The following is a 27995-nucleotide window of genomic DNA, read 5'->3' as shown; positions in this document are numbered from 1 at the left end:
GTTTATGTTTAACCAGTGGAGATATGTCTGCAGGTTCTGCATCTGTTGTGCTGGCAGGCTCTTGTGTTGCTTTGAGTTGGTGTCCCCCGGTTAGTGGGGAGCTGGCTTCTGATAAGCTTGGAGAGGGTTGGGGGGTTGTTTGAATGCTAGAAGAGGGGTTTTAAGGAAGATTTCTTTCAGAGTCCCCACCGAGTATGGGTTGTAGTTGTTTGATGATACCCCATGTGGGGTCCCGTGTGGGATAGTAGGGGACACCTAGGGGTGTGCGATCAGAGGGGGTTTTATTTCTGTATTGAAGCAGGTTCTCTCGGGGTAATTGGCTGGCCCATTCCATGATGTGTTCTACCTCTCTGGTGTAGCGTCTTTGTTTGGTGAAGGCGGTTTTGAGTGTGTTAAGGGGTATAGCCTGGGCTTTCTCCTCAGAGCATGTTTTATGGTATCTGATTGCCTGGCTGTACATAACAGATTTCTTGGGACGTTGGGGTAGTTATTGGATTTATGAAGCTAGGTGTGGTGATCCTTGGGTTTCTTGTATATAGCTGTTTGCTGTTTTTCTCAGACCGCAGTGGTGGTGAGTGGAACATGCACACATACAGTGTGTGCTTGCAAAATTAGTAATTAAATCCTGAATTAGTAATTTCACGTAAAAATCAGGATTATGGAATCTCTGCTCCTCCTGTCACACACCAACCTCTATTGAGAATCAATGTCACACATCAAACATTCCAGACAGCTTGCTCAAATTAGGCAGAAAGTGAGGATTCCAGAAAGAGAAGCCAATTCACAATCAATGTAACATGAACAATTACCTCCTTGAAAAATGGAAAAACACGTGTGGGGAGAAAATAAACCTCAAAAAGGTGATCTCTACATTCTGAGGAGAGGCAGGCAGGCAAGTGAGATCCTGCAAGATATCTGCAGAGAGGCAGAATGATAAGGCAAGTTATTTTACAGTTCTCTAAAGAGACCATCTGGGCAGGATTTTCACTCCCAGAGAGCAAGCAGATCAAAATATATCCCCACACCTCCATGAGTAAAGCATGTGTCAGTGCCAAAAGTGAAGTGTTTTGTCTGTCGTTTATATATAAAATATAATACAATATAATGAAGAGGAGTAAGATACATATTGTAAGCTCTTAGGAACGGGCACCATCTTTTTGTTATGTATTTGAACAGTGCCCAGCACAATGGGGACCTGATCCATGTTGCTACTGCACTACAAATAATAATCAATCAACTTACAATTTCAGGCTGAAAAACACAATATTCAAGCCTGCACAAAGACCCATGCAAGTATGGGATATCCCAATATAAAATACATCCCTCTTCTAGAGATGGGAGTTTTGAGGGGCTTATAATCACATTTTCTATTTTTACGTTTTTCTCTTCCCTGCTGCTGCATGAAAGAACAAAAGAGAAAATTGTCTGTACAAGGAAATATGTAAACTATGTTGAAATTAAACAATCTGACACAAATACAGACATTCTCTTTCAGTTATATGTCTTAGGTAAAGAACTTTGACAGAGTATGATTATTAAATTCAGCAATGAGTTTCTGTGCCGCTTCTTCAAGAGGCATAGCACAGAACTCCTAGCCCAGAGGGAGGTGGGGCTAATGTAGTTTTAAGCCATCTGTGTTCTCTCAATCCTGAACCGACACAATCCCTGGAGGCCTGTCTAGGTTACGGCAGCCTCCTAGGCTTTTCTACGTGTTGAAGTGCTGCCTGGACCTGGAATCTCCACAGTGTTATGTTCTATGTCCCTGCTCCAGATACTTCCCTCCCGTCTGCAGCCACGCCCCCATGACACTCTCACCTCAAACGCTTAAGTCATATGGCCAAATACTGTAATGCTTATGTTCCAATCCACAGAAAGAAGTCCTCTTATAGGCTCATCTTACATATGATGGAATTTGGAGGAAAGATAACTCCTTCAACTAGGCTTACTTGGGGCTGTATGTGAAGGAATGGCTTATATAAATTATATTCTTCAAATACACATTTCCAGTGACAGATTAATTCTGAGGTTTTATTCTTTTCCAACAAAGTATGCAAAGCATCAATATCAACATCTGAGTTTTTTTTTTTAAATGTTAACACCTAATACAATTCCAATTTAAAGGATTACTTGCACAAAAAAATAAACACATTTGGTATAAAAAATTTATCACTTTAACACCCTTTTTCTTATGATCTGCACCCTGTTTGGTGCAGAGACATATAAAGACTAATGGCACAAATTTGTTTTTACTCTACAGGAGTTTGTTTCTTATGTACCCAAGTACTCTAGAGGACACCAGCCCGCTTTATACAAGAACCATTTTCTTCAGCCTGCTGAATTTAGTTTCACAAAGAAACAAAGCTATAAAGGCATTTTAAAAACAACTGCCTTATATTCTTTTTAGATACACTGACTTTTTGCTCCATTTATATACATACTGTTATATAACAGCTCTTGAGTACAGTACATGCAGCAGAATATGCCTGTTCAATATAAAACATACTTAAAATCTTCTCTTGTTAGAATTCTTTGAAGACTGAATTATTGTAGAATGCCCACTGCTCTGAGAAAATGGTTTGAGAGTACAAATGTCTGCATATGTTGGCCACTGGAACAATCCAAGGCTAACTGGAGTAATATTTATAGCACATCAGTAGTGCATAAATAATTTACTTACAATATTAAAACACAACTAGCAAAACTAATAGTTCAAGATCTTATGATTGCTATATTAATCCTTCTTTAAGTGGTTGCAAAATGTGATTTGTTAAAGTCCTCTATAAAATCTTTAGGATGTCATTTGTTTTCCAAATGAAGAAACTTATTTATGTCTACTGCCTCTTCTCTTCATTGCAGCAGTACACTGTGGACAGTACCATTTCCCTTTTGGTGCCTCTGTCAATCCAACACAGCCATAATGGAACCACTCTATTGGGCACTATAAAACAAATAGACAGAGAAACTTTTATTGCACCTGTGGCAAGAAATGGACATTTATGAAGTATGAAAATGAAGTCTGCAAAATGACATCCTGTCCTCATAACATAAAGTCACTAGTGACAATAAGAAGGGCAAAAACAAGAGGTGAATGAAAAAACTTCACTTCCTAATGTGCACTTCCAATAATAAATACAAAAGATGACAGAAAATTTAAACCACCACACCTGGACCCATGCACCTAGAAAAAGGTAAAAATTTAAACCATGCTTAGAAAGTGCATTTTAAACAATCAAGCTACATGTTAAAGCATGGTTGAAATCATATGATTTATCACCTTTTATAAAGGTCTGGGGAGTAAATGAGCTATCTTAGTTTTTAAAAAAAAAAAGTTGAACTGGAATAGCTTACATGACATCAATAAGTAAAACAGCACTACGCTAGAACGATATAAGGGGAGTTGTTTAAATATGTAGAATCTGACAACTCCTTAGAGAAACTAATACAAAAACACAGTTAAAAAGGAGTACACAGTGACTGCACTGGCATATACATTTAAAAAAACAAGCACACTGAATTTCTACTTATGCCTGAAGCTATGTCCATGTGGCCGTGCAGTTAACTATTGGGGTGTAAACTAGCATGCTGTGCTGTAACTCCACCATGTGGATGGTAGGGGTGAGAAGCACAAGATATCTAGTTTGCATTAATATAGTCCTCTTTAAACAGCACTACATTAACACAAACTAGGTACCTCTTACTTCATGCCTGTGGCATCCACATAGGGGAGTTACAGTACAGTATGCTAGCACGGGCTGCAGTTCACAATCCTGAAGTCCAAACTGTGGGCCATGCAGACTACCCTTTACATTGTGATCAAACATATCATTCACACTGCTTTTATATTACCTGTGAATTTGCACTATTACCTGCCCCAATTTCTACTGTGCTAATCTCTTGATTTTGCTTTATTTATTCTTGAACCTCTGAGCTCTCTGGCATAGTTGTGTAATGACACACATGAAATACAAGTGGTAGCAACAGTGAGGCAGCCAAGTGTGTAATCTCTCCATTCCCTCTTAGCAATTATTCTCTCCATGATTGCCCATTTTCTCTCTCTCTCACACACACACCTGCTTACCAAATGTCTACAGGACCAAGACACAAACCATAGAGAACATGAGCCAGACAGAATGCAGACTAGAACTTCCATTCTGGTCACTGGCTGCTACAAGTTCTATCACAAGTCCCTTTCAAGAAGTTTTGCTGGTTCTTACTGTCCCTCACCCAATTTTTTTCTTTTCCAAAATAGATTCTTGAAAAATTACTGAGTTTTATCAGTTTTCATTTTAAACTGAAAACTGGAATATACAAGTCATTTTAGCCAGAGGAAAAAACTAATAAAAACTACTTCCAGTGCATGTGCACAATAGTAAACAAAACAAATTCTCATCCCCAAGTCTTTAGCATTTTGCTACTTACATCTTGGTTATCACAGCCCACCATTTCGCCATAGGACACCTAGTTCAAGGATAAAATTCAAGCTATTAATATAGTAAATAATCAGCATCTTCAATTACTGAATAATTCTATGGCAGTTTTCCTATATAAGCTCTGAAATAAACAGGATACTGACAACCTATATGTTGCAATGACATTTATTTTCAACACTAGATTATTTAAAAGAGAAATAAATATTGAAGTCCAATTTGCTTGTCTTATGCAGAAAGACAGTGAAGTTCATGCAGGTCTCAAGTTGGACATGAAGGGCCAGCACTCAGTGCTGAGCGCTTCTAACATCTGCCTGAAACCTCAATAACATCCATTCCACATTTGTTTATGATCAGTTTCCACCTTCAGATTCAAGAATTTCAAACAGTATCAAATGGCACACTTGTATAAAAAAAAACAAAAAAAAACAAACAACCAAATGTTTTCATTGGAATTTATAACATTTTAGACGCATAACTATTAATCTTCGGTTGTATAAAAACTCGCTTCTCTGAAATACAGATATGCTTGGACCATAGTCCCAGTTCTACCTCCACAACCTTCCCTCTTATTTTAAGTAAGAATGGACTTCACAATCTCATAGAAATCATCCAAAAACCTGAAAACAAAACTGATCAAATACGAGGGAAATTTACCTGCAAAAATTGCTTAATGTTCCAAACTAGTAAACAAAGTGTGTTTAAACAAATTCAGCATGTAAAATTAAGTCCTTCCTATAAAAAAGGGGCATGTGTGTAAAAAGGCAGCTTGACCAAGTTTTTGATGTTTCCATTAGTAAAGCATCTAGAGAGCTTCACACATGAGAACAGTCACAAAACAATATTTATAAGCAATAAATACCAGTGATTCAATTCCATTATTCATGTCACTAATGAGTGTATATTGACAGTTAAGAATTCCAGGGCTAGAATACTGTTTCAGAAGCTTAAAAGAAAAATACCCAAAAAGCTACCTATCCACAATATCTTCAAACCCCATCAAAGCAGATGTCTACACTGCCCATGGGGATGACTAAAAGAAACTGAAAAAAAGGGACAGGTTTTAAAATTTTGTCCTTGTATGGTTGAATATATCTGCCATCTCAAAATACTACATGGCCATTACTAACTACCTACTGTCATTGTGATTTAGTTTATACTTTTTTTTCCTGACAACCTGAAGCAGGGGTAAACTGATATTGGCTATTCCAAATAAGCAGTGTACCTACATATACTCAGTTGCACTTTGGTTTTGTTTTAATTATAGTACACAATATGATTTTGAGCAAGATACAACAAATATGTATTCACTGTACTTTTAAAATAACAACCAAGCACACAAAGTGATACAAAGATCTGAACTGAGATCCATCAATTAACTGAAACTATACAAGTTTCACACTTTACAAACTAACGCTTATGGGTTGAAAGGCTGAATTATAATGAAGCAGCACATCTGTTGAGGTGCTGCTGAGTTTGAGACTCCTACATACAGAGCACTTACCTGATTACAAATGCAGTAACGTGGCTCATTTGGATCATAGGTCCAATCAACTTGGTTGTTAGAATCAGACTCTGGTATTGCTGCTGTTTGCTGAGATAGTTCTTGTGCTAAAGCAGACGATGAAGAACATGACGACAGAGATGAAGATGACGACGAAGATGAGGACTGCTGGCTTGAAGACTTATTGTTGTTTCTGAAAAATGAATAAATATACTAAATACTTTCTGAAGTAAGACCTGTTCACTCTACTGCCAACTCAATGAAATATGAGGAAACAAGGCTCAGGAAAGTGCTGGAACGAATCTTTGATGAGGTGCCCACATGCTATAGTAATCAAGTGTCATTCTCAAACAGATTGTATTCAGCAACTAGTGTGAATTCAGATGGATATGTTGCTTCTCTTTGCCAGACAATAAGAGCGACTTTGTATTCTGGTATCCTTACAAGATGGGGGCCTATTATTCCAATTGATGGAATTTAATATGTTAAAGCTGCCAAATACAACTGACTCATACTTCACAATCACTGCACCGATGCCTTCATAGGTCAATGTAAACAATACACGTTGTTAATACACAAGTAACCAATGAAATAAATGGGAATTTGTATATAAATTAATCTATATTGCACATGTAATCTTTAACAAAGAGCTGATTTTTGAATAGTCATCTTTATATCCATTCCCCAAAATAAAACCAACAATCTACAACAAGCAGAAAAGTGTAAGCTCTTTGAAGATAAGAAAACTGTTACTTAGACTGAGAATTGTAAACTGAGCAGTACTTGTGTGCTAACTCATTCCAAGGCACATCACAAAAAGAGAATTGCAATGTCAAAAGAAAACAAATTTAGCAGAGAGCATGTTTAGGTACAAGTTAACAAACAGCCTGAACTACCAAGATCTCATTTTAACTCACCGATGATCTGAGACCCCTGGTTCAATTCCCCCAGCTGCCTGATGAGGAGAAGGGATTTGAACATGGGTTTCCCACCTCTCAGGTGAGTGCCCTAACCACTGGACTGCAGAATCACTCTCACTCTCAACCTGTCCAAATACTTATTTAAATATTTATAAACAGTGGAACAGCTTCAACAGGAGAGACTAAGCATGTCCCATAATCCAGTGATTAGGGTACTCACTGGCCAGATAGCAAACATGTTCAAATCCATTCTCATCAAGCAGAGGGAGGAACTGAACTGGGGTCTCCTAAATCTCAGGTGAATAACCAAACCATTGGGATAAATATTATAAAAGGGAAGTGCTGCTCCTTCTGCCCCCCACATCCCCTGGTTGTTTTATGGGGCATTAGGTGTGCTTTAAGAATGCTCCACCGGTGAGACATGCCTATCTTCACCTGATTTAAGAATAGCACTGGGGCTTAGGCATTATACAGGTGCCTGGACACCTAAACTGATGCACTGTGCACATGCCCAGTGGCAGAATGTAGGCAGTTGAGAACTTCTACAGTGAAAAGTTTAGACATCTTAGGCATCTCTAGTGCTAAGCAGCAGCTGAACAGGGATTTTGTCAGATGTGCCAAAATTTAGGCATTTAAGTCCTTTCTGGATCTGGGCCCTACATTTTAGTATTCTTCCCCCCCATCATCTAAACTAGGGGTCTCAAACACGTGGCCCGCGGAGCTTTATGCTGTGGCCCACCAAGCTCCCTGGCCCTCCCTCCCCCAGTTATTTCCTGTGGCCACCAAGCTCCCCTCCCCTGCTGCCCCCCACAGCGCGCTCCTGCTCCTCTACCTCGTGCATCCCTCGTGCTCCTCGTGCATCCCTGCTCCTCTACCTACCTCCAGGCGCTTCCCGTCGCCAAACAGCTGTTTGGCAGCACTTAGCAGTTTCCAGGAGGGAGGGGGGAGGAGCAGGGAGCTGCGTGCTCAGGGGAGGAGCTGGAGAAGAGGCGGGGCAGTAGCAGGGATTTGGGGAAGGGGTTGGAATAGGGGTGGAGAGGGGGCAGAGTTGGGGTGGGGACTTTGGGGAAGGGGCTGGAATGGGGGCGGGGAAGGAGTGGGAAGAGGCGGGGCCTCATGGACAGGGTGGAGTGGGGCCAGGGGCAGCAGGGCGAAGTGTCAGTGATGCGGCCCTCTGGCCAATGTATTAGACTTCATGCGGCCCTCCTGGTAATTTGAGCTTGGGATCCCTGATATAAACTGACAGACAACATGCTAAACATAGCTGAACAAAACAGAACATACTTGCTTTTTCGACCACTCCGTGAATCTGTGGTTGATGAACTTAATGTTTGTGTTAATGTAGATGCCAGAGCTGATGATGAATATCCAGTTGAATCTCTGGATAATGAAAATTCTCTCCCTAGTTGAAAGTCATTGTTCTTAAAGGCTTCATAGCTGGCTTTTAAGCTGGATGTTCTTCTTCCTTCCTTCATCTAAAGGAAACACTGATATCAGAATAAAGTATACTATACATTTCCTATAGAAATCACCATGCTATGAACTACTAGCTGTGCAAATATTTTTATTTAAAATTGTAGCTACTATCCAGTTTACATTATGGTAGAAGCAGCCTAATGAAAAAAAGCCCACACCAAACCCCCCTTTCCTGCAAGTCTTATGTCATGAAACCACAACATAAAGGGAAGCACAACATTATGAGAAGTCAACTGAAAAAGTGATCATGAGAATTCAAATTATAAAAAAGCATAAGCCTTTCTCCATAACCAACACTGAATGGCAACTTTCTTAAGATATTTTATGGGGAGGGGTTACCTGTGCTGTGGCTTGCACTGCTTGAGCTGCTGCCATGGTAATAGCACCAGCTCCAGATCCTGAAGATAATGAGCCCAGGTTATAGGATGCCAGTGGCTGAGAAGAGTTTGCATTGTATGCATTGTTGGAAGAGGATGATGAATTACTGTTTCGACACCCTGGATGAACAAAACACATTTATGAAATTTAAAGTGAAACTAAAAATAGCTTTACATTTAGTAAGCAGAAAAAGTTACAAACAACAATCAAAGATTAGAAACGTCTCTTAATTTATAACAATGCTATAGGAAGGGCTGGTCACGACACATTGCTTATTACTGCCACGCATAACAGCCAGTTTGATTTACCATTTTGTTTGCCCCCTCACTGCATATCAAGACAATGTGGTCTTGTGGAAGGGATTGTGCCTCACGTCAATCCTCACTAATCTCTCCAGTTAAGAAGCAGCGGCTGCTTTTTAATCTGAGTCCAGTGCAGTCTTTTGGTTGTAATTTTGATGGCTACAATGCACATCCTCAAAAAAGTGCAATTTAATACTACTGTGACAACCATTTCTTAACAGCAAAATAAATCATATATCCAAGAAGATAAGGACTAGAACTTTAACACAATACCTGATTGCAGTTGTGAATTAATCGCTTTGTAAAGAAAGTGCAGTTTCCTAATATTTAGCTAGCATACACTTTACCTAAAGTAGCAGGGCATTTAAAAAAAAGTAATAAATGACCATGAATAGTGGACTATTAAAAATAGCAAAGCACTAAATACTCAAGTTACCAAAGAGTCAGAGACACCACAAACCTCACTTACAAGTAAGTAAAAGTAGTCCATATTTACAAATCAGCCTCTTTCCCTTGAAATAATGTCACCAAGACCAGTTTCCCTACAGCCCATCAGCAGGCTTGATAAGTGTTATTCACAAAACCAGGCTCAGTTTACAAGACAACAGAGCTCAAATTAAAGGAGATAAAAGGAGACGCAGCAATGAAATTGATCTGATGTTTTGCATACGACTCAAAACAGTTCAGTTAGAGCTTAATTTGATTACTGTGCTGACTTCTCCACCCCAAGGAAAAAGGGACTGTGAATGCATGCATCTCGAAAATGAACAGAAATTCAGAAAAATTTTGAAGTTACAGTATACATGTAGCTTCCTTTCCTCTACATTAAAATATCTGACAATCCAACAAAAGGATTCTTTCTTCACTGCTGCTAAATAGCAGGTCTGACCTGCTTCCTAACAGCTGTGGTCCAACCTCCTCCCCACCACTTTGAAAGTAAAAATAGTAAAATAATTTTTTCCTCAAAGTGAGAAAAATTTAATTTTTGTGAATACACAATTATAATTTGAAATTTTTACTGTCCCTCCTCCAAGAGGTACAATAAAATAGAATTTGGCATTTAGATTACCTGGTGTATTTTCTTTAGAGGCATCTGAAGTGAGGGTAGACAAAAGAGCTTCAGATTTGAACTTCTTTTCAGGAACATGATCTGTTGTACTATGGTGAGAAGATGGATTATGCTTTCTTTCTGTATGAAAAAAACAAACGTAATGTTTACTAGATTTTAAAGTGAATGTAGTACTCAAGAAAGTGAAGAACTCAATAGCCTTTACCATAACCTGGAAAGAATAAACAGGTACTATAACCATACAGCTCTATTAACTGACTTCAGTCCCAACAGAAAAACCCTGACATTTCATTCTTGGGCCTCCCTTGAACAAATACTAACAACACTAAGTTGTGCCAAATGCTGGTGGGGTTTTTGAAATGTAGGCAAACAAGGGTTATGAGGAGAACTCAGGAAATACCTAATTCTGAATAAAACGTTATACATTTGAAATATTTCACCAACACATGTAGTAAAACTGAAGATGAAATGTTCAATTCCAGAAACTTACTCTCTACTGGAGTGTGCGAATGGGCATGATGGTTATTCACTGGCTGTGATGGTGTATCCAGTTCCAGAGAACCTAATATACAATTACAAAAGCAGGACAATTTAAATGCTAACCTCAAAACAATGCAGTGTAGTTAACTTTAATCTTTCAAGTCATCTTCACTTTTAGATACAAAATCCATCTTTAAGATCTGTACAATACAAAGAATAAATCCACAAAAACAGTTGTACTCGTTTTAGCCAGGAATCCTAGAGAAGGAGTTGGACTTCAAAGCACTGTCTATGCAGCTATTTTTAGAGCACTAGAGCAAGCCCCACCAGCACAAGTCTGTTGATCCAAACTGGGAGGCGTTTCCACTCGCTCCAAAACGCTGAATAGACAACCCTCAGTGTCAAGTGAAGCTGAGACACCAAGGGACTGATCCAAGCCCATTGAAACCAAAGGGAACCTTTCCACTAACTACAATGAGTTTCAGATCAGGCCTCAGAAGTTGGAAGACTCAGATATGCCATTTTACTATGCTTTACTTGCTGGTTTGCTCTGAGATAGTTTTATGCTCGATCATGGATTTTTTATTTGTGGTAGATTTTTTACAAAAAAATAGGACCTTAGAAACAACATTTTTCACCGTGTGTCCAAGAGGTCTCAATCCATTAAAAACCACTCAAAACTCAAAATCTCTACTGAACTGGATAAGCACTAGGACACAACTGCATTTTTAAGGCAAACCTTCAGCTATTATCTGCTTTTGGCTAGAAAAGAAAGACAGATCCAAAAAAGGAAGAATTTCCAAGTTCAGGGAATAACTAAAGGATGCAGAACCTATATTTAAGAGTCAAAGTTTCTTGTAGCACTAGACTTCAAGGAGGCCACTCGATCAAGCGACAGGGGAGGCTTTAATGACAAAGCAATTGTTAAGACAATATACAAAAAAAACATTTGTGTTCAAATTTATTCAACATTATTTTGGATGGGCTGAAACCTATTCATCCTATCAATGTTAATTATGACTTTAACTTTATCTTATTTAGTATATCTAATTACAGGACAACAGATTAGATTGTGAAAAGTTGTCTAAATAATCCAAGAAGAGAACTATAGTTCAATAATTACTCTACCACTTCCACCACTTTTTTTTTTTTTAAATGTAGATACTTGGGAATGAACACAGAAGTGCTCAGATGACTGAGACAAGAATTCATTTTAACAGGATGGGACTAAGCATCAAGGTTACATTTTGAGGATATTCTTGGTGTTCTAGCATTACTCATGTTATGGACTAGCTCAGTGCCTGCCCTCTTGTGAACACTCAATTATATATATTTATTCTTTGGTCACTAAAATACTAGAACCTTTGACATTTCCTTTTTGAAAACTTGGTAAAAAAGTTGAGCTATACAACCTGCCAAAGCACATTTTCATTTCTAAATATTTAATATTCAGTTTTGTCATGAGTAACAGAAAGCTCATCTTCCTAATCCCTCTCTCGTCTGACTTAAGTTGCTATCTTACTAGTCCTAGGATTGAAGGAAGCAGATGTTGAATCACTGTTACTCAATTAAAACAGTAATTTTCCTATAAGATTTACTTGAGTTGTATTTAGTCACTTAAGATGTTATACACATTGTCCTACTGCAAGCTAAACAAAACAATTATCTTTTTCTGTAACTGTCAAATTGTTTCCAAAAATATAGAAAACGGGTTTACTGTTTGTTAAGCATTTGATTGCGACAAATCTAGCAAAAAGCATAATGTATCAACATAAAGGATTAAGTCCAGCCAAGGAAAAAAGTAAAGTTACTTGTCCAAAGACAGACTGGAGCTTAAGTTTGATAATCAAAGAAAATTATTATATATATTTTTTTGTACAATAGTTACCCAAGTGCACTCTGTAAAATGCTTTTGTGTCATAACAACTTTGAGGAAACCCGGAGAAGAAATTTAGCCAACCAGGTATTTCTTTTAAGCACTCCTATTGCCATTCAGCACCCTCTACAAAAACTGGACATAATGTTAGTTTTCGTTTTAATCTTTGGGTCACATGCATTAGTCAGTCAATGCATCCAGGGTTTTAAGTACAGGTGAGCAGCTTGTTTGATATGCAGTAAATAAGTTACACTTCACTTGTCCAGAGCAGGTTTTGATTGGCTTGAGCTTCTGGACAGTAGGATTTTCTAGAATGATCAGTTTTTTAAAACTTAAATTAAGAACACATTTGATTTACACAGCAAATATAAATTTTCAGTTGTGCAAGATTACATGTTATTATAATTCTTATTTACGTCTGATTCATATTACCTGATATACTAATAAATAATGCCTTAGCTTAACTTGATTTGGACCCAGTTATATAAGAAACTAAGCACCTTCTAGTTCTCAGATAACTAAAATAGTAATATAGGGGGCAATGCCTAAGCATATAAAGATGTTTTAAAAAATTAGATATATTTTAAAAAGAGTTTCACTCCGTAACAAAGCATTTAAGTTTAAACTCAAAACAGATATTGGAAACAAGCAAAAACAAACTGCTAACTTTTAGCAAAATCTTCTTTTGACACACAAAATGTTACTTCCTTCAAAAGATAATGGAGTATACTTACGTCTTTCTAGTATTTCTGTAATCCCAGCATTATCTGCCTCAAGTTCCATTTTAAATTTAGCTAATTCTTGGTCCAACTTTCTCAAGTGCCGGTCTACCTGTTTTAAAGCAGATCAATGATGACCTCCAAAACTTGAAATTGTTTAACTGTGATAAAACTCTACAACCCTTCAGAGGATTTAAGAGTTTTGAATATTTAATGAGATGCATTAGAAGAATGAAGTTTGACAGACTTCAGTGATGCAGGGACTTACAAGAGGAAACTGCATAATACAACGCCTTCAAAAAAAAACATTAAACTTAAAAACTGTCTTCCATCTGTAATCATACAACAGAACTAACAATGTATGTCACTATATTAGCAGATCAAAGCTATTTTAGCAATTATCAACTCACCAAGATAGTTTAAGATCATAAACCCATTAACAAACAGCAAAGAGAAAGGCAGACAAGAAATCATTTAGTGCCTTTGTAACATATTGTACAGGTTTTCAGTTTGTTTATTTTGTACCCCCATGGAATATATAATAAGATTATTTAAGACTCTGCCAGCCCACACAATAAAAAGCCACTTATCTGATGTTTCCTCATCTTCCCCATATTATTCTGTTAATACAGTTAGGATCTTAAATTATTTTGTATTTAAAGAGTATAGGTTCAACATTACAGCAATAATTAAAGGTCTGACTTGTGCACACATGCAATGAAAATTCATTTATGCATTTCAAAAAAAAAGAAAAAAGAGAGCGCGCACGCAACACAGTCTATCATTCACCGACACCACTATACTTTTTGCATAAAACAGAACAAAACATTTTAAACGAAGTGGAAACATGGATGTTTAAGTTTTAACTGTGACTTTCACTTTTTAAAACAAGTTTAGTTTATCTTTCATACATTACTATGGTAACAACTTTTTGTTAATATTTCTGTAATGTAATGGTTCCCCATATAACAAAGTTTAGAATTTCTTAAGACAATTGTGTTATTCACTTTAATCCTTTTGTTTACTTACCAAGTCATAAATCTGATTTGCCAATTGTACCTTCTCATCTGCATCTTCCAAAGCTTTATAGTAATCCTGTTAAGAGATTTTTGGTAACATGATCAAAATAACTTGAGTGGTAATTTATGAATAATTACTGAATTCCTCATTTTGATTTATATATTTCATAGTGAATTACAAATCCGATATAATTTACTGCTTAGCCTTTAAAAAATATTCTATAAAGACAAATCTCTCAATGATTAATTCACCTACATTTTTAAGTGATACCTACTTGACATTTTTTATCTTTTCTAGAGCAAAAACAGAACCAGAATATGAAAAGTGCTGATGTATTCTCCCTGCTATATTTATGGTCTCATTACACAAGTTAGTTTGCTGTAAGAAAGGAAACTGGGCCTACCTGTTCCACTCTATATTAACACATACATAAACTGATAGAATGAGCTAATATCCAGCATGTTAAATTGTGTGCCACTTCAAAAGGAGCTTTAAAAAAAAAAAGAATACTTATCACTCATTGTAGATTGCTGATTGGCCCTCTAAAATAAATATGCTCCACTCCCTAGTCATTCAAAAAGCAAACTAAATATAGTTTTGAAGGGAGTTAAGTTCAGCACTGAAGCCCGTTCTACACTAGTTAGGGTGACGCAAGGCACCTATGTTGACCTAACTCTGTAAGCTACACTAAAATGTTGCTCCCGACGATGTAACTCACCCACTACACCAACTGAGTAACTCTACCTCCCGGAAAGGCACTGCGCTTAGGTCCATGTAGTTAGTCCAACGCAGTGTCGGCACTGCATTACTTATATCTACTTTAGTGGCCTCCAGGAAGTGTCCCACAATGCCCCACCCATGACCAATATGGTCACTGTTTAGAATTTTGCTGCCCAGAAGCCAGTACAGAGGTACATGACCCTCCCCTTTTAAAGCGCTACAAATTTTTTAAATCCCATTTCCTGTTTACTCCATGTGGAGAGCTCATCTAGCAATTGCCCAGCTGAACATGCTGGCTACACACTGCAAACACACTCCTGTCTGGAGTTCACAGGAGATGGTAGATCTCCAGAGTCTGTGAGAAGAGGCTGTGCAGGCACAGCTCCGATCCAGCCATAGAAATGCCGTATATCTATGATCAGATTGCTCGGGGCACGGAGGAGAAGGGATACAAGAGGGGCCTGCAGCAGTGCCGCATGAAAGCCAAGGAGCTGCGGCAGGTGTACCAGAAGGCAAGGGGGGCTAAGTCGCTCTGGTGTGGAGCCAAAGACATGCCACTTTTACAAAGAGCTGCTTGCCATCTTTGGTGGAGACTGATATCATTCACAGATAACAGCAATAGGTGCATGTGCAATGTTATATTACTATAGACTCATTACAAGGTTGCCATAAACATACAGCTAAGGATAGCCTAGAATTCCTCCTTACCTGTAAGGGGTTAAGAAGCTCAAATAGCCTGGTTGGCACCTGACCAACAGGACCAATGGGGAAAGAATATATTTTCGAATCTTGGGAGGGGGGGAAGGTTTTGTTTGTGCTCTTTGTTTTGTGTGGGGGTTCTCCCTTGGGACTGAGAGGGGCCAGACAGAAATCTATCTTCTCCAACCCATCCCAATCCAAGTCTCCAATATTGCAACCAGTATAGATAAGCCAGGCAAGATGGATTAGTTTCTCTTTTATTTTTCTTGTGAGTTTTCCCTGTGCTAAGAGGGAGGTTGATTCCTGTTTTCTATAACTTTAAGGTTTTGCCCAGAGGGATATAGTCTGTGTTTTGTATCCGAATACCCTGTAAAGTATTTTCCATGCTGATTTAACAGAGATGATTTTTACCTTTTTTTTTTTTTTTTTTATAAAAACCTTCCTTTAGGAACCTGACTGATTTTTCCATTGTTCCAAGACCCAGGGGTTTGGGTCTTTGATCATTTTGTAACCAAGTGGCTAGGATATTATTCTCAAGCCTCCCCAGGAAGTGGGTGTAAGGGCTTGGGGGAAGTGCTGGGGGAAGAGGAACTCCAAGTGGTCCTTTTCCCTGGTTCTTTGTTAAATCACTTGGTGGTGGCGGCAGCATTACTTAAACCCAAGGTACCAGGGAGAATTTGTGCCTGGCGAGTTTTTAACCTAAGCTGGTAGAAATAAGTTTAGGGGGTCTTTCATGCGGGTCCCCACGTCTGAACCCTAGAGTTCAGAGTGGGGAGGGAACCTGACCGTTCATACCAGGGTGCAAAAAAACCCAAACCAAAACAAAAATAATAAAAAAAACCGAAAAAACAAAAAAACACAAAATAATGCCAGGCAGAGCAACCTACAGCACCACACACTACTGTGGCTCACTATTAAAATGGTCTTTCAAGGCCTCCCTGAGCCATATAGCAGCTCCCTGTTGAGCTCTTCTTATAGCCCTGGTATCTGGCTGCTCAAAACTAACAGACAGCCACTCCACCTCTGCCCTTCACCCCAGCAGAAGCTTTTCTCCCTTTGCTTCACAGTAGACAGCTATAATCGAGATTTTTTTTCACTAAGGTCTAATCTCTTGAGTAGACAATACCAGCCAAAAGGCCGAAGACACATTCAACAGTGATTCTACATCTGCTAAGCCTCTAGTTGAAGCACTCTCGGCTGCTGTCGAGGTGGCCAGCATACAGCTTCATGAGCCATGGGAGCAAGGGTTAGGCTGGATCTCCCAGGGTCACTATTGGCATTTAAACATCCCCAGTGGTAATCCTCTGGTCTGGAAAGAAAGACCCTGTTTGCAGCTTTCTGAGCAGGCCTGCGTTCTTAAACATGCGTGCTTCAGGTACCTTCTCTGACCCGCCTATGTCGATGTTGGTAAAACATCCCTGGTGATCCACTAATGCTTGCAGTAGAAAAATAGTTCTTTCTGTTGATGTACTCTGTGGCAAGGTGGTCGAGTGCCAAAATAGGGATATGAATACCATCTATCGCCTAACCACAGTTCAGGAACTTCATTGCTGCAAAACTATCCACTATGTCCTGCAAATTGCCCAGAGTCAGAATCCTTTGTAGCACGATGCGATTAACACACACTTAACAATAGCATCACAGCAACCCCCATGTAGATTTCCCGACTCCGAACTGATTCCTGACTGACAGGTAGCAATTGGACATTGCCGACTTTCACACAGCTATCACCCCTCCCTTCTCCACTATCAGTGCAGCTCTCATTCTGGCATTGCTGCGCCAGAGGCTGGGGCAAGCTCCGCACACACTTCCAGGAATGTGGCCTTGCACAGCCAAAAGTTCTTCAGCCACTGCTCATTGTCCCATGCCTACACAATGATGCGATCCCACCAGTTAGAGCTTGTTTCTTGGGCCCAAAACTGGTGCTCCACTGTCTGCAGTTCCTCCATGAGTGCTAACAACAACCTTGAATTGTGTCTTTCTATGTCCCACAACAAGCTAGCCTCCAAGTAATCGTCATGTTTCCCACAGCTCCACTGGCAGATCTGCAAATACTGCAGGATCAGGCTTGTGCTCACAATGCTCACCACAATAGTGCAGAGCTGTGCAGATCCGTGCTTCTTACAGAGATGACAGACAGGTGGGTTTGAGGGGCTTTTGAAAGCGGCACAAAATATTATGGGATGCAAATAAAATTATGGAATGGATAGACCTGCATCATGGAACATTGAAACCATGTTCCCAGTCACCCCTGCGTGATTTGTTTACCCCAAGGAGGCACTACAAACCTTTCCCAAAGCATCCTGCGCTAGATGTTGGCAACTTCCACAGTGGGATAGCTACCCACGTTGCTCTGCTCTCTGCATCGATGCAAACGCTACTAGTGAGGACATACATGCCGACACAAGGAACATAGTGTGGACATGCAAAAGCGATTTAATTACTGCCTCAGCTGTATGTCAATGTAACTTAGGTCAAGTTAATTTTGTACTGTAGACTTGCCATGAGGCCCTGTCTATAGTAGACAACGCCACTGATTTAACTAAATACATCTAAAACTGATCAAGTCAAACTGGTATAAACCCCTAAAAACAGACACTTAAAATTTGTTTAAGCCTTGCTTATCAAGTCAGCTGTATGTTTAAACTGATGTGTCTTAACCTGGTACAAATCCCTGTGTAAACTAGACAGATTTAAAAATCTGTTTGTTAAACTAGTGCAACTTTCTAGCACAAATATTTAGCTGCCCTCCTCTGCAAAAAGGTCCAAGGGAGACTGAAAACTATCCTGCTTAGCTGAACATATTAGGTGAAGTCTTGGCCCCACTGAAGTTAATGGGAAAACTTCCACTAACTTCAAAGGAATCAAGTTTTCACCCCATTATAAAGGATTCCATTCATGTTAGTTAAGGAACAAAGAAAATTCAAAAGACCTTTAGCTTCCTGATATCAGATGAATGTAGTCTCGTTACATATTTACAGTTGGGTTTTTTGGTACCATACCTATCTAAACCACTCAAGCTGACATTCTCACTCCACCAGTACAAAAAGCTTAGAACCAAACCACCACTAAGGCCTGGTCCGCATCTAAAAATTACACTGACCTAACTACATCACTCTGAGCTGTGAAAAAATGTCATTTGGTGAGGACCAGACACAAGATCCATGGGAGAAAAATCTTATGGACCTCAGGTCATCCAGGGCTGTGAGTGGGTTATGTTTTCATAACCTTGATCCCTGACTGATTACTGATAAATTGAGTTTCATACTGGGGATCCTTGTGCAACCTAATTAGGTCAACTTAACCGTCACTGTGGTGCAGTTAGGTCGACAGAAGAACTCAGGTGGATTACCTATGCGGATGGAAACAGCCCTTCTGTGGATATAAGACGCACCTACACTAGTGGCACACCTGGAGCACCGCAGGTCTGCAGTACAGACATGGCCTCAGTGTACCAACTGAAACTCATTTTATCTGTAATCGGTTGGGACTCATTGTGATTTGAACATGAAAGCATAGCCCACCACAGCGCCAGATGACCTAAGGTCCAGAAAAAATTCCCCCCAATGAATCCTGGGTCTGGTCCCTTCAGACTACTTTCTGGATAAAGTATCATCCTATATCAATTCAGCTTCATCTAGAGGTTGGCAAAGAATACAACCCATTGGATGGAATACCGACACTTTTCAGAGTAGCAGCCGTGTTAGTCTGTATTCGCAAAAAGAAAATGAGGACTTGTGGCACCTTAGAGACTAACCATCTTATTAGAGCATAAGCTTTCGTGAGCTACAACTCACTTCATCAGATGCATAAAAGTGGAAAAATGCAGTGAGGATATTTTTTATACATACAGACCATGAAAAAACGGGTGTTTATCACTTCAAAAGGTTCTCTCTCCCCCCACCCCACTCTCCTGCTGGCAATAGCTTATCTAAAGCGACCACTCTCCTTACAATGTGGACCATTGTGGACCATTTCCAGCATAAATCCAGGGTTTAACAGGAACCGGGGGAGTTGGGGGGGGGGGGGGAGGGAGGATAAGGAAAAAACAAGGGGAAATAGGTTACCTTGCATAATGACTTAGCCACTCCCAGTCTCTATTCAAACCTCAGTTAATTGTATCTAATTTGCAAATTAATTCCAATTCAGCAGTCTCACGCTGGAGTCTGGTTTGGAAGTTTTTCTGTTGTAATATCGCAACTTTTATGTCTGTAATCGCGTGACCAGAGAGATTGAAGTGTTCTCCGACTGGTTTATGAATGTTATAATTCTTGACATCTGATTTGTGTCCATTTAATCTTTTACGTAGAGACTGTCCAGTTTGACCAAAGTACATGGCAGAGTGGCATTGACAACTGATGTTATTCAGGGGTGGAGTAAAAGTGATGAAACCACCTTACATAAGAGTTTCTGAAGAATCTAAGGGAAGATGCTTCCAAGGCTCAGCACAATTCCCTCCAAAGAAAGTCATGGCATTTATTCTGTTTTATCCCTTACACGTACGGGAGCGGGGGGCGAGATGATGTTGCTCTTGTTATTACTGATCACCCTATCACTGACCTGACTGACTGATGTCACTTCATATTTCTAGCATTTCAAACGAACACTACACTGTACTGACAAAAAAAATTGGAGGAAAGCTTCTCGATTAGTGCTAATTTTCCTTTTTTCAGTAAGTGCAATTTGGCAGACTCCAAGCCTAATTCAGGTCACAGTTCTCAACATTTTACAGTCGAAATTAATATTAAAACTACCAATCTCTGAGTTATATATTTTTTTAAAACATGACCCACTCCTGTAGTGTCCTTACCTTTTTGATTGACGTCATTTGTTCTTCTCTCCATTCAGGTTTGTTTTTCTTTGCATTCATAAAAAATTCATTTACTCTTTGTTCTAGTTGATCCATTGCATCTGCAGCACACAGAAGATTAAAAGAGTGTTACCATCTCACATATACAAATGCTGTGTATTTTGAACAGGGTGGTGGGTTTTTCCTTAAACCAAGAAGAATTGGCGGCATGTTTTATCAAAACTACTAGAGAAAAAACAAGCAGCTGAGCGAGGGAGAGAATTATTTACCTTGCAATTCTGCTTCTTGGAAGTCATTTGGGTAGGATTCTCACTCCAGGATATTGTGCTCTCCAGCATGAGACAAGCAGGGCTCCAAGTTCTAAAGGTTTTTTTGGTCCCTAAGACCAGTGGCAGCAAGCTGAAGCAAGCCCCAAACTCCTCACCCAGCTTTAAACTGCTGACCTTGGAACTTTCCAGCCAATTACAATTTGAGCAGGAAACAAAGTATCCTCCTAAGAAATAAAGTCAGATAGAAAACCAAATAATTTAAAAATGAGTGCCTCAAAAAGGTAGAGCAATAAACAGAGAAGAGAAAAACCCATCACCTTCATATCAAATTCCCCTCCAACTATGTGAGGAAGTGGGAAACTATGTGAAAGTCCTGCCAGAATGGTATCCTCAATGAAGTAGAATTGCAAAGTAATTCCCCATTCTTGCCAGATACCACCTGAGGAAGGATTCGGACTTATGTGAGATCTACAGCTTGAGAGACATCACAAAAGGAAAAACTAAAGCCACTAATTCCACAGCCGTCAGCATGAACAAGGAAAATGCCTTGTTTGGTTCATTTCTTAAAACAAGGAATGGAAATCTCCCAAAAGCAACAAGCTTAATACTTCAGCCCGAGGTAGTGTTTAAACAAACAAAAAAATTTTCAAAAGCATGTGATCAGCTGAAATAGGGAACATCCCCCACCAAAAAAAAAAAAAAAAAAACAACACAAATCAAGAGGGCAAGAAAAGTTAAGGTTTCCTTATTTTGGAATTAGATTCTGCAAGACCTAGAGACTGAAAGGCCAAATCCAAGTTACAGTATTTGGTAAAATGTATGGAACAAGGACAATGACTACTTTGCACATGATCTGAGATAGAAACGTTTTCAGGTGCAACAGCTGAGGTCACCCTGCCTCAATAACATGAACCCTGAACACACACTTCCAGTTTCAGGCCAGCCACTTGACACCATTGCAAAATATGATCTCACATCTCCAATTGCTGGTATTGTGCAGAAAATGGAGTAAAATAAAATATGAAGTGGAACCGGCTTTCTAAGGGATTTAGTCACTCCACGTAAACCCCCGAGAGATCTTTTGGCATCCAGCATATAGAAAAGAGCCTCACCAAGATGGGAACGAGCCCTGGAAACAGTGCTGGAAAGATGAGAGGCTCATCAGTATAGAGCTTTGACAAAACCTCAGAAAGGAGTCTCACATGAATCTATAGCACAACCTTCTAAAATTTGGGGTCAGGTATTCCAGTCACTAAAACCTGAAGCTTGCTCACTTTATGGACTGATTACATGAAGGAAAGTCAACTTTCATGTAATTAACCTAGACTCACATGTACACATGAATGGTTCAAGAGGAAATTTCATCAGCTTTTTTCAGACCTACTTTAAGGAGGTCCCGAAGAGTGTCAAGCCCTGCAAGAAAACCTGACAAGCGGCTGCAGAGACAGCAGTTTATTACAGGCTGAAAAAGCTACCACATAGACCCAGACTGAATAAGCCTTTTATTGAACTCAAAAAGAAGAAAAATGTAGTCAAGTAGTTTCTGAGCAGGGCAAATCAAGGGATCGATGCATGCCTATGTGTACACCACACAATTTCCACTTGCTTTTTTAAATCCTTTGGGGAATGGCTTTCAAGAAGCCAAGGAGACAATATGTCACTATATATTGAGGGCTTTTGGAAACCTAGTCTTACAGCCCATGCAACAATGGCTCATGATCAATATGCCCAAAGAGCTTATTCTCCCTTTTCCACCAAGACAATAGATGTATTCAAAGGAATAAAGTGGCCAGCTATCTAAATACTCCAGAACCATTAAAAAGCCAACTTTTTTGCTGGTTTAGTATCTGTTGGCCTCAGTTGATGTTCACTGTGAAGCCAAGCCTTGAACTCTGTTACGGTTATAAAAGGCTGCTTTTGAAACAGAGATTTTCCCTCCCTTCCTTTGTGTGTGTGTGTGTGTGTGTGGGGGGGGGGGGGGGGGGGGGGAGAGGCAAGAGAATGAAGGGTGGCCTTTTCATTCTTTGTCTTCTTAAGTCCACAATGAGATCTGGTACAGGGTACTTCCTTCAACTTTTTCTTGATCCTCTGATAGCAGCCCTTATGGGCCAACTTTTTAAAGGTTGTGGCTCTTCTCCTGGGCAAAGGATTTTACCAGGGCAGAGGCATTTTCCAGATATTGGCCTTTGGCTATATAGGCCTGGTAATCCAAGACCTGAAGGGTTGAAGTTAAAGACTTTAAACACTTCACTTGAACAAATTCCCATGCTGAGTCTCAGGAGACTGATCACCATTCTGTTGTTCTTTGCTCTGGCCATGACTGTGATGGGCGAAACAGCCAGCCATGTTACACTTTTCCATGACTACCTAGTAATGAGAGGTCAAAGATATGGTGCAAGAGTAATTTTAACTCTAACAGAAGGGGGTTCCTGGCCCAGGTATCTTGTAAATTTCTAAGCCAGCACCAACTCAAGTCAGTTGACTTACACAACTGTTTTAAAAGTTTTGGGAATGTGGGACCCTCACATTGAATCACTGTCTTGCCGCATCCCAACAGTCCTCTGGTTTATCTGTGGTGTCCAACTTGCAGCCATGATCACAAGCAGCTGGACTGGAAGAGATAAAAAGAGTGCCTGGAATTTCCACAATGCTTTCGGAGGCTTTGACACCTACTGCACAAGAATCACTGGGGTAACCAAGGTCTGGGTCAAAGCTTTTTCTGTTGACTCCCAGGACACTGGAGCTGATCTTGATATAAAAAATGCTCTGTGTGAAGAGATTCATCAGCTTCCCTAAGCAGCACCTGATCATGAATGGAAAAGAGATATTTGTGGTCTCAATTTGAAGCTGCCCAAGTCAAAGGGCTGCTGGTTTTCTCTCGGTGCCACCTACTGACATTTTAAGGAGAAGCAACGCCTTACCTAACAAGCCATAATTCAGTACCAATGACATTAAGCCATGAAGCCGAGACAGCACTAAGGCTGAGACACAGGTCAGATCACGTCCCTGGTTTTAGAGGGCTGGTTCAGCATGCTTCAACAGAGACTGTGAAACTGACCAACCAGACTCACCAGGCAACATGAAGTCCCAATGCTCACAGATCAACACTGGCTCAGGCTTTTACTTCAAAAGCCTATGATCTGACCTATTGCTAGACTTACGGAAGTCTTCAGGGTTGTGCCTCAAAGTGGCGTTCCCCATACATGAGTTCACTGGATTACATCTGCAAACAGATCTAACACCTCTACACTGCATGCCCAAACCACTTTACTTTCTCATCCACTACAGACTGTCTCAAGGATGTATTCTGATGCTACCGAGTTGTCTTCCTCCCTGTCTGAGGAATCATCAGACAACATATGGAAAATCAAAGTAAAATTATTTAAAGTACGATGCTTCACAGCTTAGCGTCTGAAGTCACAAAGGCTTTGTGAAGAACTATGCCAAAGCAGAGACCTAATCATGGGCAGAAATCTCTCTGTGGTATCCTGTCACAGAAGCCCTACAAGCAACAAGAGGTCAAGGGAGTCCAAAAGGTATGGGTCCTGAAAACAAAAAAAGTAGGGCTGTCAATTAATCGCAGTTAACTCATGCGATTAACTCACAAAAATTAATCGTGATTAATCACAGTTTTAATTGCACCGTTAAGCAATACCAATTGAAATGTATTAAATATTTTGGATATTTTTCTACATTTTCATATATTGTATTCTGTGTTGTAATTGAAATCAATGTGTATATTATTTTTATTACAAATATTTGCACTGTAAAAATGATAAACAAAAGAAATAGTATTTTTCAGTTCACCTCACACAAGTACTGTAGTGAAATCTCTTTGCCATGAAAGTACAACTTACAAATGTAGATATTTTTCCCCCGTATATAACTGCACTCGAAAACAAAACAATGTAAAACTTCAGAGCCTACAAGTCCACTCAGTCCTACTTCTTGTTCAGCCAATCACTAAGACAAACATTTATGGAAGATAATGCTGCCCTCTTCTTATGTACAATGTCACCTGAAATTGAGACCAGGCATTCTTACGGCACTGTTGTAGCTGGCATCGCAAGATATTTACATGACAGATGTGCTAAAGATTCACATGCCCCTTCATACTTTGGCCACCATTCCAGAGGACAGACCTCCGTGCTGATGACGCTTATTAAAAAATGAGTTAATTAAATTTGTGACTGAACTCCTTGGGGGAGAATTGTATGTCCCCTGCTTTGTTTTACCTGCATTCTGCCATATATTTCATATTATAGCAGTCACGGATGATGACCTAGCACGTGTTGTTCATTTTAAGAACGAACAACTTTCACTGCAGATTTTGACAAAAGGCAAAGAAGGTATCAATGTGAAATTTCTAAAGATAGTTACAGCACTTGACCCAAGGTTTAAGAATCTGAAGTGCCTTCCAAAATCTGAGAGGGACGAGGTGTGGAGCATGCTTTCAGAAGTCTTAGAAGAGCAACACCCCAATGCAGAAACTATAAAACCCAAACCACAAAAAAAGAAAATCAACCTTCTGCTGGTGGCATTTGACTCAGATGATGAAAATGAACATGCGTCAGTCTGCACTGCTTTGGATTGTTATTGAGTAGAACCATCATCAACATGGACGTATGTGCCCTGGAATGGTGGTTGAAGCATGAAGGGACATAAGAATCTTTAGCGCATGTGGCACGTAAATATCTTGCGATGCCGGCTAGAGCAGTGCTATGCGAACACCTATTCTCACTGTCAGGTGACACTGTAAATAAGAAGCGGGCAGCATTATCTCCTACAAATGTACACAAACTTATTTGATTGACTGGCTGAACAAGAAGTAGTACTGAGTGGACTTGCAGGCTCTAAAATTTTACATTGTTTTATTTTTGAATTCAGTTTTTTTGGTACAAAATTTTACATTTGTAAGTTTAACTTGCATAAAAAAAGAGTTTGCACTACAGTACTTGCATTAGGTGAATTGACAAATACTGTTTCTTTTGTTTTTTTACAGTGCAAATACCTGTAATAAAAATAAATATAAAATGAGCATTGTGCACTTCATATTCTGTGTTGTAAATGAGGTCAATATATTTGAAAAAAATTAATAAATGGTATTCTATTATTAACAGTGCAATTAATCAATCGCTTGACAGCCCTAAAAACAAGTAAATAGAATGACTGAGCCATAAGTGGACAGCAAAAAGGAATACGAAGAGGATACTTAAAGAAGGGTGAACGCCTTACAAAGCACAGGTAGGGTACCAGCAGAAGTGGAAGGAGACTTGCAGGGAGCTCCTTCACCAAGCGGGCCAGGAGAAGAGGTTTCAGAGGCGGCACCCAGCCTCCTACGGGGGGGAGCAGCTGAAGCTCCAGCCCGCTGCCAGGGACTTGAGGGCCAGAAATGCAGTTTGGGAAGTGCCACCTTGCCTTGCCCTAGGGAGCAGCACAAGACCCAGCAATGAAACTCCTACCCACTGTCATTGCCGTAGGGCCTCGGCAGACCCGAATTCAACCCGGTGTCATTTCAACGCACCCGGCGCTCCCCAGCTCAGGGTCACGAAGCAGCCGGGGACGGAAGGGAAACAGCTCGGCACGTTTCCGCCCAGCACGCTCCGCCCCTCGCTGCGTGAGGAGCCCCGGCTGCTCCCCAGCCCCGCACAGACCCTGCGCCGCGCGGGCTCCCGTCCCGCAGCGCCCGCCGGCCGCGAGAGTCCCCGGGGCCAGGCCCGCGGCGCGCTCCCCGCCCCGGCTCAGCCCCCGCGGTGCCCGCCCGGGCCGCTCCCGGCAGCGGCAGGCGAGGGGAGCGGATGCGAGTCGCGCTGCCACCGGCGGCCCGCAACGCCTGGGGCTGAGCGCGCGGGGCCGGGGCCGCGTCCGCCCCCGCCGGCGGGGTGGGCGGGAGGTGGGCGGGGCTCACGTACTCTGCACCTGCAGATCCATCTCGCGCATCTCAGTGAACCTGTCGCGCAGATCCATGGGTAGCTGCTCGATCACTGCGGGGACACAGAGGGGAGGGGGGAGAGAGGAGTCAATCACCGCCATGGGAGGGGGAGGGGGAGCCCCCGCGCCACCGCCCCCCCCGCTCCGCTCGGCCACCCGGCCGGCCGGGACCCCCGCCCCGCGCACACTCACTCTCCAGATAGTCCTCCAGGTACAGCATGGCGGCGGCGAGGCCAGCGCTAAGGGGCTTCTCGCTAACGGGGGATCGTCCCTTCCAATATGGCGCCGCCGCCAACAACACCAGCAGCTCGACTCGGCGAAAACAACATTGGCGGGGGACGGGGCTCGCTCCGGCCCTGCGCCGATTGGCTGCCTGCGCCTCTGACGTCCGCCGCCCGCCCGCACCACCCTGGGAAACGTAGTTGCCGTGTGAAGGAGTGGGCAGGGACTACATGTCCCACAATGCACCGCCAGCAGCAGCTGCCCCGCCCCTCCTCCCAGCGGAGACGGGCTCGCTCTTGGGTTGAGGGGCGGGGCCAATCAGAAGTTCCACCGCCTTGAAGGAGGCTGGTGGGACCAGGTGCGCGTGGCGCGGCTCCCTCAAGCCCTGGGGAGCTTTGCAGGGGTTGCCACTGCCCCAGCACCGCGTCCCCCTGCGCTCAGCCCCGGCCCAGGCGCGCTGTCACGCCCCATCCTTCTGCAGGCACCCCAGCCTGGTGCACTAGGTTGCAATACCAGTCGCAAGTTTTTGGCACCTTGTCTGTCGGTCCTATTGGAGAGCCACGGCCCAAACCTGAACGGGCAGTGGGAGGCCAGCGCTGTGCCTCCTCGCTACTTCCCATTGCATACATAGTGCATGGCATTATTGGCCAGAAGGCAAACGCAGGCTCAAGTCACACGTTGTCTTTCCCTCTTAAAAACTTACACGAGCCAGAGGCAGCCACATCATTGCCAACTCTTATGGTCTTTGCTGTTTTTTCTTAAAGCCCCAGTTCCTGGAGTCATGTTATTTGATAAGAATCTCAGCTGTCATTTTTTTTATAATTTAAAAAAGCATAATTCTAGACCTTGTAGTTGCAGGCCAAAAAAAAAAAAAAAAAAAGTTGAAAATGTAACCTTGGTGTGTCTCAAAAGGCCCAAAAAACCAGATGGCAAATAAAAAATGTATTTTATTTTAAATGTCATGGTTTTTAAACCAAACTAGTGATATTTTAGAGCATGATTTCATTTCTGAATGCTTAGTGTTGGCAATAAAGCGCTAACCTCCACATGGGTCCACAATATATATGTAACAAATAAATAGACCAAGTGTTTTATGCACATAACTGCTTTTATTATCACATGAATGGACTAATATGAAACTGCGCCCGTCAACACTCAGATATAATATAAAAT

The 27995-nt window shown here is 41.0% G+C and overlaps 1 protein-coding gene across 3 annotated transcripts; it reads right to left on the bottom strand.

Annotated features, from left to right (window-relative positions):
• Positions 1-2000: 2000 nt before the first annotated feature.
• ING3 (inhibitor of growth family member 3) lies at positions 2001-26918 on the bottom strand. Of its 3 annotated transcripts, none has more exons than XM_077834391.1 (12): positions 26793-26918; positions 26582-26653; positions 20401-20501; positions 14181-14246; positions 13167-13263; positions 10567-10638; positions 10077-10196; positions 8667-8824; positions 8136-8326; positions 5932-6124; positions 4420-4458; positions 2001-2938 (listed from the first exon to the last, which is right to left on the bottom strand). In XM_077834391.1, the coding sequence occupies exons 1-12, from the start codon at positions 26818-26820 to the stop codon at positions 2822-2824; spliced, it is 1254 nt and encodes a 417-aa protein (XP_077690517.1). In that variant the 5' UTR covers positions 26821-26918; the 3' UTR covers positions 2001-2821. The 3 variants fall into 3 exon arrangements, with proteins under 3 accessions (XP_077690517.1, XP_077690534.1, XP_077690527.1); XM_077834408.1 differs by having other exon boundaries at positions 26589-26653; positions 26793-26811; XM_077834401.1 differs by lacking the exon at positions 26793-26918 and adding an exon at positions 20670-20893 and having other exon boundaries at positions 26582-26643.
• Between the last annotated feature and the right edge of the window lie 1077 nt (positions 26919-27995).

This window comes from Eretmochelys imbricata, chromosome 1 (genome assembly GCF_965152235.1).
Source record: "Eretmochelys imbricata isolate rEreImb1 chromosome 1, rEreImb1.hap1, whole genome shotgun sequence".
NCBI classification, from domain to species: domain Eukaryota; kingdom Metazoa; phylum Chordata; order Testudines; family Cheloniidae; genus Eretmochelys; species Eretmochelys imbricata.
The sequence above is the reverse complement of the archived record's forward strand: the minus strand, read 5'-3'. Positions and strand labels throughout refer to the sequence as shown.

Bases quoted from the DNA above. Each gene is read 5' to 3' on its own strand.
- ING3 (XM_077834391.1), bottom strand. From the start codon at position 26,820: ATGCTGTACCTGGAGGACTATCTGGAGA. The intron at 20,502-26,581 runs GTACGTGAGCCC...TGTGTGCTGCAG, and splicing joins GATGGATCTGCAGGTGCAGA to ATGCAATGGATCAACTAGAA. The intron at 14,247-20,400 runs GTAAGGACACTA...ATCTCTTAACAG, and splicing joins AAATGACGTCAATCAAAAAG to GATTACTATAAAGCTTTGGA.